At 43.4% G+C, this 17,476-nt stretch overlaps 1 protein-coding gene across 4 annotated transcripts in view; it reads left to right on the top strand.

Annotated features, from left to right (window-relative positions):
• UBE2H (ubiquitin conjugating enzyme E2 H) overlaps positions 1-15,368 on the top strand; it is a 100,034-nt gene extending 84,666 nt beyond the window's left edge. For all 4 annotated transcript variants that reach the window (XM_040259622.1, XM_040259624.1, XM_040259623.1 and 1 more), the window contains 2 exons: positions 6,783-6,911; positions 11,044-15,368. In XM_040259622.1, the coding sequence (XP_040115556.1) occupies positions 6,783-6,911; positions 11,044-11,168 (254 nt within the window). In that variant the 3' untranslated portion in view covers positions 11,169-15,368. The remainder of the gene's footprint in view (positions 1-6,782; positions 6,912-11,043) is intronic.
• The last annotated feature ends 2,108 nt before the right edge of the window (positions 15,369-17,476 follow it).

The raw sequence follows: 17,476 nt of genomic DNA, 5'->3' as shown, positions 1-17,476 counted from the left end.
TTAGAGCCTCTGCAGCAGCTTAGCTGCCAAGACGTAAATGTTTTCTTGAGCTAAAGAACCCACCAGCACATAACTCTTCTCATTTGGTCGTTGTGGGTAGGGTAGGTGGTGCATTTCTGTACACATATCACACGCATGCTGAGGCCAACCAATCCTAAATCAGAATCTCTAGGGTACATAGGAAAAACTCCATGGGTAATTCTGATGGATGAACATCCAGGACCTAAACTCGCTGAAGAACCATTGCTCTAGACCGAGTTGGGTAACTGCTGCTTTTGGTAAGAGATCAGTATGATTTGAGTGTTTTTAATAATTCAGTTCAGTCACTCAGTCATGTCTGACTCTTTTCGACCCCATGGACTGCAGCACGCCAGGCTTCCCTGTTCATCCCAACTCCCAGAGAGCTTGCTCAAACTCAAGTCTGTCCTTCAAGTCGGTGATGCACTCCAACCATCTCATCCTCTGTCATCCCCTTCTCCTCCCGCCTTCAGTCTTTCCCAGCATCAAGGTCATTTCCAATGAGTCAGTTCTTCGCATCAAGTGGCTAAAGTATTGGAGCTTCAGCTTCAGCATCAGTTCTTCCAATGAATATTCAGGACTGATCTCCTTTAGGATGGACTGGTTTGATCTCCATGCAGTCCAAGGGACTCTCAAGAGTCTTCTCCAACACCACAGTTCAAAAGCATCAATTCTTCGGCACTCAGCTTTTTTTATCGTCCAACTCTCACATCCATACGACTACTGGAAAAACCATAGCTTTGACTAGATGGACCTTTGTCGGCAAAGTAATGTCTCTGCTTTTTAATATACTGTCTAGGTTGGTCATAGCTTTTCTTCCAAGGAGCAAGCATCTTTTAATTTCATGGCTGCAGTCACCATCTATAGTGATTTTGGATCCAAGAAAATAAAGTCTGTTACTGTTTCCATTGTTCTATCTATTTGCCATGTAGTGATGGGACCAGATGCCATGATCTTAGTTTTCTGAATGTTGAGTTTTAAGCCAGCTGTTTTTCTCTCTTTCACTTTCAAGAGGCTCTTTAGTTCTTTTTCACTTTCTTCCACAAGGGTGATGTCATCTGCATATCTGAGGTTATTGATATTTCTCCCAGCAATCTTGATTCCAGCTTGTGCTTCATCCAGCCTGGCATTTCTCATGATATACTCTGCATATAAGTTAAATAAGCAGGGTGACAATATACAACCTTGACGTACTCCTTTCCCTATTTGGAACCAGTCTGTTGTTCCATGTCCAGTTTTTTTTTTTTTTTTTTTTACCTTTGTCTCGACCATCTGTGCCTTAGCACCATGTCCGGTTTTAACTGTTGCTTCTTGGCCTGCATACAGATTTCTCAGGAGGCAGATAAGGTGGTCTGGTATTCCCATCTCCTGAAGAATTTTCCACAGTTTGTTGTGATCCACACAGTCAAAGGCTTTGGTGTAGTCAATAAAGCAGAAGTAGAATGTTTTTCTAGATCTCTCTTTCTTATAATTAAATATGGATATAAACCATTAGTTTATATGCCTAAACTGAGCTATATGGCTTCCCTGGTGACTCAGATGGTAAAGAATCTGCCTGCAGTAGAGGAGACCTGGGTTCAGTCCCTGGATCAGGAACATCCCCTGGAAAAGGGAATGGCTACGCACTCCAGTATTCTTGCATCAACTTAACGGACATGAGTTTGAGCAAATTCCTAGAGATGGTGAAAGACAGGGAAGCCTCGTGTGCTCCAGTCCATGGGGTCACCAAGAGTCGGACACAACTAAGCGACTGAACAACAGAACTGAGCTATAAGTGTAGTAATATTGTTAACATTAATACTGTAAGATCAGGCTGAAGACTCAGTCCTAATGGACTGCATTTTGTTAAGTGCTGATTTAGTTCAAGGGAAAAGGAAAGCTGTTTGCTCATCATAAACCATACTTCTCAGGGATCTTGGGACTTGCTTTAAGGTATCCAGTAATGGAGCCAGCTGACTGTAATCTCTAGATTGGTTGATCCATGTCTGGCTCTCTCCCTTTCAAAAAGTGAAAGGTCGGTGTTTTTTAAAAGACTTTGGAACTGATCAAAGTTTTTTATTATTAACAGTTCTAGGGGAAAAAAATTTTATTGTGATGGATTTTTCCAAAGATGAGTATCTTTATTTGATACTTGGTTTATGGTTTATGTCTCTCCTGCCAAAATGTTTATCTTGAAAGAAGATACTGTGCACATCTGCCTGTTTGAGAGATGTTTCTTTGGGGAGGGCCCTCTCAGTGGCCAGCCGCTCTGTCAGCCACTCTCAGGAGCACTTTGCTGCTTTGCAGTGGCCGTGGCCGCAGCATCTTGGCCTCTAGAAGCGGCCGTCTTCCCCGAAACTGGGCTGCATACTTTTCTTTTCTGTTCTGTCTTTAGAGGCGTGACTTAGCACCTCTGTAAAATGGATCAAAAGTATATTAATAGAGGAAGACAACGAACACAAGAGGGAAAAAGCAATAATTGAGGGTTCTTTTATTTGTTTGGAACAAATACATAGGCAAAGCCATCTATTGATAGCTTGAAAAACTTAAAAGTAGTGGGGAAATGTATAAAGTCTTTTCCTGGAACATATGAAACACCTAGTTATGAGACCTGGTGTCTGCAGTATTTCTCAAGTCCTGAAACACTTTTGAACTTACAAAGAGTAAAATCTTCAAGGTTTTGTTTTTGTTTTTTTTTTTCCATTTGATAGGAACATTCAGCTGTCAATCTTCTGGGGGCAGCGCCTGGAATGCTCATGTGGCAGGAGAGGCCCCAGTTTACTATGCATGTGTATCTGTGAATGGCCTTAGCTCCTTCCTGGGGCTGGGCTACGTGAAGAAACATCTGACAGTTCAACCAAGAAACTCCTGAACATTCTCTGCTTAGAGACCATCCTGTTGGCCTTGAACATACGAGAAGGAAAACCTTCGGGGAGGGGGATATCCAGAGATGTAGGGATCTTGTGCCATCATGGTTGAAAACAGTGGTCCTTTAATCCACTAACAGAAGCGGCATAGTGCAAAAGCCCAGGTTTGAAACCCAGTCCCATGGCCCCTAACCCTCTCTCTACCTCATTTCCCCCATATGTAAAATGGAGATGGTAATGGTGCCTACCTCATTGGCTGTAGTGTAATGAAGAGTATGTATGTGAGGTGTTTACAGGGCCTGGCTTGTAGTAAGGGCTGTTTAAGTGTAAACTCTTACTGCCAGTACTATTACCATTACTATCATTAGTGTTATTGTAACTCTTCTCTGTTCTGGGATCTTGTTTAAGCTGTAAAACTCGGGGTTCACACCCCTTGTTTTTTTCCTCAATTTGCTTGGTGCTAAGTCACTTCAGTTGTGTCCGACTCTGTACGACCCTATGGGCTGCAGCCTGCCTGACTCCTCTTGTCAATGGGATTCTCCAGGCAAGAATATGGAGTAGGTGCCCTCCCTCCAGGGCATCTTCCTGACCCAGGGATCAAACTCTCATCTCTTATGTCTACCTGCATTGGCAGGTGGGTTCTTTATCATGAGTGCCTCCTGGGAAGCCCAGTCCAGGGGATCTTCCCAACCCACCACATTGCAGGCAGATTCTTTACCATCTGAGCCACCAGGGAAGCCCATGAATACTGGAGTGGGTAGCCTATCCCTTCTCCAGGGAATCTTCCCATTCCAAGAATCAAATCGGGGTCTCCTGCATTGCAGGCGGATTCTTTACCAGCTGAGCTACCCACAAAGTCCCTTAATTTGCTTACCTTTTAACATTTTCTACCATTTCCTTGATAACCCACCTACTAAAAGATAAAGAGAGGAAAAATTTTTTCAGACTTGTCATGTTTTATTAAATGTTTCAAACATATGTTAAAGTAGAAAGTACATATTTATAGGCAAATGGCTATTTTTAAAGGTTAAAAAAAAGGTAAAGTGTTATTTGAAGTGTGAAAAGTAGAAATTACAAGCCTGTTGTAATTTGACATAACTTTAAAAATATTCTTATGCATCATACTGTGTACATCATCATAACTCTAGAGAACATAATATTCTACAGACTTTCTCTATTCAGTATTAGAACATAAGCATTTTTCTCTGTCCCTTAGCTTTACAAATAGTTTTCAATGATTTCGTACCATCAGTTGGTTTAATGTTGCTTCCTTTAAAAAAAAATAAAACAGCAGTGAAAAGTCCTGCTGGACGGTTGGGGCTATCTTGGAGGGTCATTTTTGTTTTTTTTTTTGATTAACATACCACATTTGTTTTCTGGTATGTGAGAATTTTACTGTAATGTGGTTCTGTGCTAGGGGTTTCCCTGGTGGCTCAGATGGTAAAGAATCTGCCTGCAGTGCAGGAGACCCCAAGTTCAATCCCTGGGTGGGGAAGATGCCCTGGAGAAGGGGATGAATGGCTACCCACTCCAGAATTCTTGCCTGGAGAATTCCATGGACAGAGGAGCCTGGTGGGCACGGTCCATGAGGTCGCAAAGAGTTGGACACGACTGTGTGACTAACACACTTGGCCATTGTGGGATTCTCCGTAGATCACTCTCCAGACCTGAATTGTCCAATATGGGATCTACTAGCCACATGTTATTTAAATTAAGGAGAATTAAATAAAATGAAAAACTAAGTCCTCACAGTCAAACCAGCTATATTCCACGTGCTCAGTAGCCACATGTTTCTAGTGGCCACCATATTAGTAGTGGATCCAGAACATTGTCATCGTCGCAGAAAGTTCTGCTGAATAGAGCAGTTATAGGCTTTGTTTTGTTTTTCTGCTTCTTGTTTTATTGAAGTATAATTGATCTATGACATTATTTCAGATGTACAGCATGATTTAATGTTTTTATACATGTTGAGAAATGATCACTGCGTTAAGCCTAGTTAATGTCTGCCACCATACATACTAAATGAAAACATTTTTTTTCCTTGTGATGAGAACTTCTAAGATCTCCTCTCTCAGCAACTTTCAAACATGCAGTCCAGTTATTAACTGTAGTCACCATGCTGTACATTAGATTCCCAGGAGTTATTTATTCACTGAAAATGTATGCCTTTTACATCCTTCGCCGTTTTGCCTGCCTCAACTCCACTATCTCTGGCAGCCACCAGTCTGTTTGCTATTTGTTTCTTCCTTTTTTTTTTTTTAAGATTCCACATGTGAGATCATACCGTATTTGTCTGAATTATTTCACTTAACTTAATGCCGTTCCTGATCATCCATGATGTCATAGAGTTTTTTGAGTGCTCAGCTTTTTAACCTTATAGCGACAAGGACAGTCTGCTTCTTGTAGGATTTTTCTAGAGCAGAGGTCAGCAAACTTTGGCTGCCTGATTTTGTATGTCAAGGTTTATTGGCACACAGCCACACCCATTTGTTTATCAGTTATCTATGGCTTCTTTTGTGCTACATGGCAGAGCTGAGTGTTGAGTAGCTGTGACCGACTAAATATGGCCCACCAAGCCTAAATTAGTGTTTGCTCTGGCCCTTTACGAAAGTTTGCTGACCCCTTTTATCTAGACCAGCGTGTTTCACTGTGGACATTTTGGTCCCAGATAATTATCATGGAGGGCTGCCTGGGCACTGTATTGTAAGATGTTTCAGCAGCATCCCAGCCTCTGTCCACTAGATGCTAGTGGCACCCCAGCCTCCCCTACTTCTTCCTCCACACAGTTGTGACAACCAAAGATTTCTCTAGACCTTGCTAAAGTGGCCACAGGGAAGCAAAATCACCCCTGGCTGGGTGGGAATCACTAAAGTGACGTGGCTTGACAAAACATTCACTTATAATACTGCATGAAAGTGCCCACTCTAAAACAAAATCCATGAAAAGAGCAGAATAAATTGAAAAGTAGTTCTTATGCTACTATTCTTCAGCATTCCCTCCAGAAACAGAAATGTTTTTTTTATAAAACATGGTGAGTAACTTAGAGTGGGCAAAGAGATGGAAGCACTGAGGTTCCACAGTTCACTGTCTGCTAACTGAGCAGCAAATAGGATGGAAGTTAGAGCATCTCTAAAGTTATGTGGCTGTGTTAAGAAGTTTTCAAGGCCTACTTCCTTCATAAAATGCTAGGTAACTGCAGGGTTTTGTTGTTTTTTCTGTGTATGTAGATGTCATCTGTGTACACTCAGCACCTTATGCTGAATCTGGCAAGGAGGGAGTTAATAATGTTTATTTAAATGAGTATTAATAAAAGGAGTAAGTTGGTACTTATCTGTTTTACAATGGTTTATGATTTTAAATGGTCCATATAGGTTCCTACCCTCATTGCCCAGAATAATTGAAAAACTGATTATATTTACCTCCATTAGAAGTTAGGAGAATTGAATTAAGTGTCAAGGCCCATAAAATTGTATTTGGTTCTCATGAGACCTGGGGCTTGAATACTTTTCAGAATGGGGATTTCCAAAATCATAGAAAATGTCGATGCTAAGAAATTAACTGCTCACTTTGTAAGAATGTAGAGTGCTTATACAGTGTTGGGGCACAAGTTTTAATAAACCTTGTAGTATTTCTGAATTCACAGTTTACAGAGTGGAGTGAATTAGAATTGGGACAGTTGCCTTTCATAGAGAATATCAAGTGTACCTTTATCTGTTTCTTCAAATTAAAATTAAATTTTAAAATTGGTGTTGAAATGATCTGTGATATATGTCACATGTAATAGACCACAGTTTTATGGAAAAATACCCATGTAGTTAAATATGTTGGAAGGTGAGAAGCTTTGACTACTGAAGTCAATGAACTTTAGGTGAACTTGACGCACTTGACGCACGTGACATACTTCTGTTTGTTTTTCAGATCTTACCAATATATTTGAGTCCTTCCTGCCCCAGTTGTTGGCCTATCCCAACCCCATAGATCCTCTCAATGGTGATGCTGCAGCTATGTACCTCCATCGACCAGAAGAATACAAGCAGAAAATTAAAGGTAAGGCAAATGGCTTAGCCTGGAGACAAAAGAACTTAAGTCTGTTAGGTGTTTATCATTTAAAACCCTTCTCAGTTACTCGTAATTTTTCTCAGGCCTAAAAAGGGACAGCTCTGGGCTGAAGCAGAGCTTGCTAGCCTCTATAGGTTCAAGGGCCAGAGACACCTTTAGAAAGCTGAAGGTTTCAACAAAGAGGAGAAAGCAAAATAACAAAGGATGAGGAAATGGAGACTTGTGAGTTGGGTAGAAGCAGACGTAACCCTGCCAGAAATCCCTGTGACCCCCTATCAGAAAGAACTTTTGCCTTCACTTGCTTCCTCTTGTCTTGTAATTTAGAAAATTTACTTGATGGTAAAGTATTAATTGAAAGGCATAATGTCACATTTTTTAAATACATGAAATCATCTTGGCCTTTCAGGACATCAGTTAACTTTGAGAGTTGGGGAATAATTATTTTGAATTCACCATTAGATTTTTTTTTAATTATATCATTTTACCTGTTGATTAAAAATTACCCAACTACCCAAGAACTCTTTTCTTGTTCCCATATTGGCTTGCTTGCATTTGGGGAAGCTTACATCTAAGGTACTTTTCTCTTGTGCTGCAGGTATTTGTCCCAGTGCTTTGGGGCTGTGGATTTTTCTATTAAAGCTTGAAAATGTGCTGTTGAAGCTGAGATATGTGGCACTAGTTAGCTCACCCTTTAGGATTTAGAATCCCGTTTTCCTGTTCTTAGGCGTACGTGCGAATGGGACACGAATCTCATTAAAATGAAAGTGGGGTTGTGAAAGGGCCGCTAAAGCTACACACAGGGTTACTGGCAGTCATCACCCTCTTTTACCTCTGTAGATGTTTGAGAACTGTCATGGTGGAAGGTCTAGATACATAAAGTTGACAAGAAAGGAGAGGCGTTCAAAGTCCATGAAAACAGGCTCTTCTTAACAAACGTCAGGCATTGGTTTTTACCCAGTTTTTAGCTTGACTTGTTCATCTGCAGAGCTGCTCAGAATAGGAGCTTCTGCAAAGTGGCCAGCCCCTCCAAGTACATTTGCAAGAGATGGCAGTAGAAATAATTTGAGAGCCCAGAATGCATGGGTCTTCGCTCTCAAATGTCAAAGTATGAGACAGATGGGGTCATCTGGGGCTGTCTGTTGAACAGTATTTTTCCTTTGTTTTCTCATTCTACCCTAGTCTCTTAGGGTATTTGGTACTTTGTGTTGAAATAAAATACAAATAAATCTACTCTAATTACCTTACCTAAGTCTCAAGTGCTTTGCCAATTAATATCTAATTTATGTAGCCAGAATATTGACATAGCCAAAGAAACATATATTTCAAGAAAACATGTATTTCCTTTCAACCAGATAAAATTCTGTTACGAGACTGTATTATTTTGACATAAGAATCACTTAGTGTCTACAGTCATTATGCCTCTTTTTAGCACTTTTCCTGTTTTAGTACATATCTGCTGTAGGAGCCTAACCTCCGTTTTTATCTTCAAGCAGCGAGCTCCAGCTTAGGGGGCTCTAGATCCAAAACATTAGTTTCACTTTGTGTTCCTTAGTAACCTGAGAAGATCATGACTAGCAGACCTGAGTGCACCCCAGCTTCCTGCTGTACCTTTATACATATATATATATTTAAAGGTATATATATATATATGTATGTATATGAATATACCTTTATATTTATATCCCCATCTTTTCTGGTTCCTCCTATAGGAAATAGGAGATCCTGTCTTATTTCTCAGACCCAGTCCCCCACCAACATGGTCTTACTCTCCATTTATCCCTTTCCTCTTGGCATTGTTAGTCCTCCCCCTCCTCTTCCTGGTTCCCCACCATCCCAGACTATCAGAGGTCTCCCCATGTCAAAAGCCTTCATCTGCTCCTGTGGACTCCTTTAGAGTCCTGCTGTTTATTTCCCTAAATTTTCAAACTTCTCTGTTCCTTCCCTGAAACTCATGGAGTCTAGCTTCTTTTCCCCTCTTCTGCTGAATCCGTGACCTCCTCTCTTCTTCATTTGGGTTTTTCTCAAGACCCATTTTCCTCCCTGCAGCTGTGGTATTTTTACCCCTTGCCTTTCTGAGAACTTTTCCTGTCCCAGACTTCGGTTCGGTCTCTCCCTTCACTGCCCCACTCCACCTACCCGTTAGGAAGCTAATTCACCCCTTACTGATTCAGTGTCCGCGTAGGTAAGTGTACCCTTTCTCACCGTGCGCATGATTCATAGTTGGTTGGTGCTGTTTTATCTTGTAGATATTGAACTGTCTGTAGGACGGGTGCCACTGGAGCTTTCCAAAGAGTTTGAGATACCCAACGGTATCTGCTGCCTTAGTTGGTCAGGGAGCGTTTTCAACCAGGCAGAAAAGCAGAATAACTTAACTATGTACCCACTATCCAACTGTAGCAAACCTGTACCTTTTGGCTTTTTTGCTTCAGATTTTTTAAAAGAAAAACGTAATTCTATCTGAATGTGTCTCAACATCCCAGCCACTTCCTCCTCCCCAGTGCTTGGGGCGGGGCTGTCTAGGCCTTTCCCCTGGGGTGGCATCTCCTGTGCTGCTTCAAGGAGCTGCTTGAAGGTTCAGGGCAGAACTGCCTTCCTGGCTCTCCAGGACCACAGTCCCTTCCTCCCGCATCCCTTTGCCTGGCACTTAACCCCCTAACTGCTTTTTTGTGTGTCACCTGCTCATCCGTGACCTTGCTCTTCATTTCTCTGTCTCCTGAAAAGCCGCCTCCCAGTAAGCCCTTACTATAGGATGGTCTCCTTGAATGCACTGATAGTGTGGAATTACAGCGTGTCCCAAAGAAACAAAGTAGCCGGCCCATCAGAGAGTAAAAATAAAATTTCCAAGACTTCAGTAAACATTTCTCTCACACTAAGAATTAAGGCAGATTCCTACCTAGCCAGGGGCTTTTGAAATCCTGTTTTCAGCATGAAATTTCATGATAATGAGTCTGCAGGAGTATAAGTCAGAAGCCTGCAGACTTTTTCTGTTAAGGCCCAGATTTGGTCACATATGCTCTCTGTCACATACTCTTCTTTCTTTTCTTTTTTTTAAAAACAATCCTTTGAAAATATAAAAAATACTTTTCCCTGGCCCTGCACCGAATCATTCAGACTTGGCCCATTTACCTTCTCTTCTCATCGCCACTACTCCAGAGGGGGAACAACCAGCATACGGACATAAGGATGTGTTTTTCTGGGTGGGAGTCTGTCCTGTCCTTTCATATTATGCGTAGGCTGTTTACTTGAAAACTGTCGGCACCTGGAGCTTTTAGGAAAAGTTTGTTTATTCAGCAGTTCTTAACATTTTTTGAACCAGCAGATGCAGCCTAGGCTACAACAGTGTAAATCTTCAGGTAAATAAATGAATAGGTGGTGAAGTCACACTCAGGCTCTCTGTGTCCCCAGATAGCAGCTCATTCCTGAGCAGATCGAGAGACTGTTTTCACCCACTGCTTCAAAACCTGACAGGCAGGATCTGTTTAGACTAAAACCTACTTCTAAAATAATAGATTTGGGCTGACTGTAATTACATAACTGTAACCCTAAAAAATGATGGGAGATTTCCTTATACATGACTATGAAATCATAATTAGCCCTGTTCTGTCTGGGGAGGGGGAGAGCGGTGAATAGTTTATGAATATAGGAAGTAAAAAGAAAGTGTGGAGTTTGCGTTTCCCTGGTCCATCAAGTTTGGAGGAGTGCAGCCATATCAGTAGACAGCAGGGAGAGAGGGGGAGAGCACCTTGGCTGGAGGACAGGGGCCCAGATGTGTGCCAGCTGTCCTGAGCCTTGCTGCCGATGCCAGGGGTGGTCAGCTATCTCATACATGCCCCCGGGAGACTTGAGGATGGTGGTGCAGTGTCTGTTCCCCTGCCAATCAAGTGTTCAGCTCTGCCTCTCTTACCAAGGGGGCAAAATGCATAACATCCAAAGACATCTCCCTGTGCAACTTGCCCCTTTGCTTATAGTCTAGTGACTAGAATAACTGTCGTCTGTCAGTCTGTCCCCCACCCCTGCAGCGCGGGGAGAGCGTGAAGCTCCCTTGGACTTGGCAGCTTTGGGGGCCACTGAAGCACATGCCTGCCGCTTACTGTGTTTTCTCTTCCCCACCCCCCTGCAGAGTACATCCAGAAATATGCAACGGAGGAGGCACTGAAAGAGCAGGAAGAGGGCACTGGAGACAGCTCGTCGGAGAGTTCTATGTCTGACTTTTCAGAAGACGAGGCCCAGGATATGGAGTTGTAGTAGAAAAAGCACCTGCTTTTCAGAAAGACTATTATTTCCTAACCATGAGAAGCAGACTATAATATTCATATTTAAACAAAGCAATTTTTTTTATTACTAAACAAGGTTTTTATGAATAATAGCATTGATATATATATATTATATATCACCCTTTAGATCTTGATTTCTTGGTCATTTCTCAACCTGAGGTGCATAGCATATTCCCACATTCCATTTTGGTAGCAATATGCGGTCCGAATGCATGCATTGATAAGTCCATTTGGCCAAGTCAGCCTGTGTGCTACTGAACTGTCAAAAGGAATAGCCGCTCTGATAGATAGGCCTGAGTCAAAATAACAGGGAAAAGTCGCTTCTTTTATTGATGGTTCCAAAGAAACAAACCAAAACCAACCAGCTCTTGGACGTGAAGATAGAATAGTGCTTTTTCAAAACGGAAAGGAAAAAATTGGGGAGGAAAAGGCCTGCTGTGGGAGCGTTTAGAGCCAGCCACATCAGGATCAGAGCTGCTCCTTCCTGTGCACCCCAGGTGGCCCCACTTCTGTGGAGTAACAATATAAAACAGGGAGCTCATTGGAGTATTGAAACTTAAAACGATTTTTTTCGACTTGGATTTTAAGTACATTTTTATATGTAGATTTCTGCCCTTCTTGCTACCAGGCCCTGCAGCCACAAGTGTTTTGTTTTTTTTTTTTTTTTTTTTTGCTTTGGAGAACCTTTTGGAAATGGTTTTGCTGAATCTGATTCTTTTTTCTTGGGGTTAGAACTTATATTCCAGACCATTTTTTGAGAGGACAGGACAGGAGGAGAAAAGTGACTGGGAAGAAGTTTGCTCTCACGCGGCAGAGTCCGCCCTCATCGTGCTGTTGGCCACTGTGAGACCGCTGCCCTGGACTAAGAGCTTTAACTTTGAGGGTGCTCGTGGGGGTTTTTGTTTCAAGGTTTCGGGTTGATGGTGGTGGGTTTTTTTTTTTTAATTTTGGTGTGTGTGCGTGTGTGTGTATATCGTGCTTAGGTTGCACATTTAATCTTCACCTTCCAAGAGATGGCCTCCCCCTTGGACAGCCGCTCAGCGGACCGTTAGACTCGGGAAGAAGACCCTGCTGGCGGCTGTGCCTCCTGGGTCCTCTCACTCACGTTTTGATCGTGTGTTCCCTTCTGCTGGCGTTCTTGACAGCAGCCTGGTCATCATCTGCCTGTGGAAATGGGAAATGGGTATTGTAGACCCAACACACATTCTAAATTTATAATGAGTAATAATTGGAACAAATAAAGGTTCTTGTACCCAAAGTGACTCTCCATGGGAAAAACAGCTTTTTTTTTTTTTTCCTGAGTGAGACTGAATAGGAGGAAAGGATTCAGAAATACGATGTAGAACAGGTTTTGAAGGAAGAGAATTTTCTCTCCTGTATATGTTAAAAGGAAATCAGACAGTTTCAATGCCTGCTAATCAAATGTTTACTCAGCTAACCATGTGTCCAGGTTGCTGGCAGAGTTTCTTTCAGATCTGAGTGTTGCCTGCTGAATTTGGAGAACTTCAGACAGTAGTTCTGTGGAGTTTTGTTTTTTGCCACAACCAATAGGACAATAGCAGAATTAGCCAATCCTAAAATCTTCTAAAGATGACTTTTGAATGTCCTACTGGGAGAATTTAATCTTTCTTTTTGATGTGTGTTTTTAGTTTAGAAGTGCTATATTCCATAAGATATGAGTCATTGAGGTTGGAAGATACCCTATCTTTTTTATTCAGAAAGCACAATCAATCTTTTCTTTGAAAATCTATATAAAGTACAACCTGCTTTTAGCATGATTATTTTCCTAAATAAAAAGCAAATAATTTACTTATGTTAATTACGGGCATGAAGCAAAAGGTTTTCTTTTTAAAAAAAAAAGTGCAGTTAAGTAGGGCTGTGGTTAGTTCATGTACTGAGTTCTCTCTCTAGCATTTGTAGCTTGTTGGAAGGGTAGTATGAACTATTTAACATGTAATGGTGTACTTTAACTCTTATCTAGCACGTTGTCTTCTCATTACTTGGGGGAGGGAGGGTCTCTGCTGGCACTGTCTTAACTTGCTTACCTGCTGAATTAGCAGTTTGCTTGTGCTAAAACCGTAATCTGTAGGTGCGACTTAGGGTAGGCTTAAAGTGCTGGGTGGTGATTTGAGTTCAAACAATAAAAAATTGTATTTTTTCAATATTGTATAAATAATAGTGTTCTAATTACCTTTCAAAAAAAAAATAATGTCCAGATAAAAATTGCTTTTAATCTTGTCAGAAAACAAACAAAGAAAACTAGTAGAAGCAAGTTTAGGGAAGGTTCGTGAGCAGTGCCACAGCTCTACTCCCCAGCTTAAATGCATGTTGATCCAACAGAAAGACACCAGCTCGCCTGCACTCGTGAGCACCGGCGCTAGGAGTCTGGTGGTGCAGAATTTCCCAGTTGGAGATTCGTTGGGGGCGGTTGCCGGGGTTCAGAAGCTGATACGAGTGTGGCTGCAGTGTGTGTGTGCACGTGTGTGTGCGCGCCCACCCAAGTCTGTGGTGACGGTGCCTTTAGGCTTCTCTGTGAGCACTAGAAGCTCCTGGAATAGCTGCCCGCATCACGTGGAACCCACCCCCCCACACACGTTCTGTTCAAGCCTGTGCTTTCTGGGCACTAACCTTGGTCCTGTGCATGTGCTAGGCTCTGTGTGGAGCTTTTCCTTTCCATGGGGAAACTGCTTTTTGGTAAGCTGAACAGACTCCCTTTTTACACTAACTTTTGTCCCTTCTCTGTGCCTGAGAGAGGTAGGAGAGGAAGCTGGAAGAGGGCCACGCTGTGATTCTGAGGACTCTAGGCCCCCAATAACAGATGGTTGAGTGAGTCTGGAGCAAAGGGTGGTATGACACCAAAAGCTATTTTCCACGTTGTCCCATCACAACACTCTTAAGAAGCATCCAGAGCCCCTCAGAAAGGCTGCGTATTTTTAAAGGTGGTAGTGGTAGATCAGAGCTGCTTCCGGCAGTCTCCCTTCCCTGCTTTAGTACCCCTCACTTTTGAAATCCTACCTTGTGGTTTATCAGCACAAAGCATTCTTTGCCCCTGTTCAAATGACCGAGCTCCATCTCTCACCAAACACAACAAACGAGATGGCTGCACCACGGCCCACTGGCCTCCAACCTCCCCAGCACCGGGGCCTCATGGGTTGCTTTTTATGGTAGCCAACCTAGACACTGGCATTTATGCGTTTTTGTCTTCAATTGTATCACCCTCCTTGAGGTTACTATGGAGGTTACCAGCGTTTCATATTAGTGAGATAATTATCAGAAGTTGCCATATATCTCTCCAGTACCTAACATTTTTCTTCCACTCCAAAAGCGGTTCTAATTGCCAACAGGCTGATCTAAGCTCCAGAAGAGTGTCTCCCTCTGAAGGAATCTTTCTTTCCCCCTCACAAGGCTCCGAGAAGCCCTAGTTGGCCTTGACCTGACACTTGCTTTTTATTAGGCATCCTGTTGGGATGGCTGAGAATCATGAAAGACATCCTCTGCTAGCCTCCATGGGGAAGGTGTTAGACACCAACTTTCTGGGAACTAGTGTTGGATTTTTAAATGGCATGTGACCCTTCTGTGTTCCAGGGACTCAATCAGAAAAGTGAAAGCCATTAACAAAAGTTAGTAGGAGTTTTATTCATCTCATAACTTCCTGCCTGGGTTCACGGCCTTACCGACTGAAATCAAGTCATTTCTGATTGGACGCAGACCTGCGTTTCTTTGGACTTCTGAATCCATGTTCATATTTTCTCTGGCCACTGAACACCTTGGAGATTCCATTAGGGACTGGATGGAGTGGAGGCCCATCGGGGAAGGGGTGCAGCTTCTCCACTCACCTGAGGAAGGGCCAGGACTCTCTCAAGTCAGCAAATAATCGTCTTGGCTGTGGGCTTGGGAAGAAATGGCCGTTATTTACTGATTGTATTTGGTACATATTGTGTGATACTTGAAGAGATAAAAGGGATTTACCAGCCCTTAATTGAAATCTAAGCTTTTTATCACTTATTTTTCCCTTGCCCCCGGTCCTCCCTTCCACCTTTCTCCTTGCATTGTGATGATCTAGTGGGCACTTCTGTCAACAGGACAAATGCCTCTCCTGACTATAACCTCTTAATAGTTGTGTATAATGAAAACTGTAAACTTTTTTTAAATAAAATGTGTATATACCTTGGCAAATGGCTGGAGCTTGATCAATAAGATAGTAGCCCCTGTAATTACTGATCCCAATTTTTTTAAAAAAAAACACTTGCCCTGTTCATCTGGCTCCTTTGAGCAGCAGACATTGACCTTTTTTTTTTTTTTTAAACTGAGAATTTCTTACAAGGCAGATGACTGGGTTAGTTTGGGAAGGGAGGGTCATGCGTAGGCAGTAGAAAATGCCTACAGAGCTCTGTCTCTACGCCTGGAGTGGCAGGTGACTGCCGGCTATAAACAGGGCTGTCTTTGCAGTTTCTCTACTAACGACTTGAAAAACCATCTGTTTTGTAGGCTGGAGGACCCGGCCTAACCCCATGTGATTCAGCAGGCGTGGCTCCTGTGTTGATCTTCAACCCAAACCTCTAGACCCTGTTAACTAATGCTGAGCAAAAGGCACCCCCTTGGCCTGGGGCTTACAGGCAGTACAGCTTCCTGCCAGGGCTCATCTGCCTCAACAAGGAAGGGAGGAAGCAGTGGCTGTTGGGTGGGAAGCTGATCACTGGATTAGCACATTTCAACTCTTTTCCTAAAGCATTTGTCCACATCGGCCAGCAGGTGGCGATGTTTCCTCATTAGTTCGAAGACCCTTCAGACAAAGGGAAGAGCTTTCCTTTGGTGACATGCCCTCATCCCCCCAACTCTTGCTGTTTTCTCCTTACTCATCTCCCCCACACTTCTTTTTTTCCTCACTGCATCCCAGTGCATTCGACCGTAGGCACAGCTTTTTATCTACCAGAGAGGAGGGCAGGATCACCTAGGAACCCTGCTCTGGTGCCAGCAAGCATCTCCAGCTCCCCTGGCGGCCCACAGTGCTCAGAGTCAAAACAGTCGACAGCAGGCTCTGACAGCTCGCTAACTTCTCAGCCAGGGTAGTAGGGGACTGAAGAACTGGACCAGCACTGTGGGTCCTGGTCCCATCTCGTCAGTTGAAACCAGCTGTGTGGCCTTGAGCTCCGTGGACCTCAGGTTCATCTGTAACATCGAGTCCCTAAACTAATAGGCTTTGACTGACAATTTATGACTCAGAACTCCATCTGGGCTCTGAAATGATATATCTTAGTATCCTGAGAGAAGAAGATGTATCAGCCTGAGAAAACACCAAGGTTTCAAGACCAGAGGTTAGAGGTTTTGGACCTAAAGACCTTCAGGAGTTTAGAGCACCCATTTTCGAGCTGAAAGAATTAAGGGTCATGTGAACCAGCATCCTGTTGATAACCACACAAGGCAGCTGCTGTAAAAAACCCCACGAGGAGTCTCAGTGCGTCCAGTGCTAGGGTCCCTCGCCCACCATAATCTCACCCAGCATCACTTACCTCTCAGCCTCCGTCCAGATGCTTCCTGAGTGGCAGGGGGCTCTTGCTGCCTGCCCGAGGCACTGCCCCTTTCCCGAGAAGGAAATGCGGGGTTTCTGCAGTATATTGTCCTGGAACAGAAAGTTATGGGCTCAGAGCCCCTTATGCTTACTTTAAACTCTTATCTCCGTAGGCTGCTCTGCCTCATGGAATAGATTTCTGAGACACTGGATCCTGGTGTCTTCTGCTCCCTCCTTGTGCCACGGCAAAGGGCATTTGGCTTCCACAGTCCTTGGGTCTGCAAGGTCCTGCTGTCCCGGGAGCCACTTGACAGACCAAGCAGCCTCGTTTAGGGGGAGCTCGCAGGCTTCTCAGGGATTCAGACACCCCAGTGAGCCTGGGACAGTCTACCTGGGGCCAAGCCTGCCCCCCAGTGCCTCACTTTATAGGGTTTGTGCACTCAGAACTGCGTAGAACTGCAGTTATACATACTAGGGATTTGTTAGAAGGTAAAAGGAGCCAGAGCATGTCGCCTCTCACTTTGTGTGTGGGGTGTGTGTGTAGACCCATATAATGAAGGATGTTTATTTTTCAAAAGGGCCGGGGCCCTTCTGTGAACCTGGGCTCCTCAGAGCACTTTGGGGCTCAAACTTGGCTTCTAGTGTCAAATGACTAGGGTGGCAGGAACAGACTTGACCTCCCTAAAAGAAAAAAATCGGCCCTTCTGGCCGCCCCATCATTGATGATTAACCTGGGAAGGGGTGGCTGGACTGCTGGTGGGTTCTGGCCT

The sequence above is a fragment of the Oryx dammah genome, unplaced genomic scaffold (genome assembly GCF_014754425.2).
Source record: "Oryx dammah isolate SB20612 unplaced genomic scaffold, SCBI_Odam_1.1 HiC_scaffold_18, whole genome shotgun sequence".
Taxonomy (NCBI): Eukaryota; Metazoa; Chordata; class Mammalia; order Artiodactyla; family Bovidae; genus Oryx; species Oryx dammah.
This window is presented reverse-complemented; position numbering and strand designations above follow the sequence as displayed.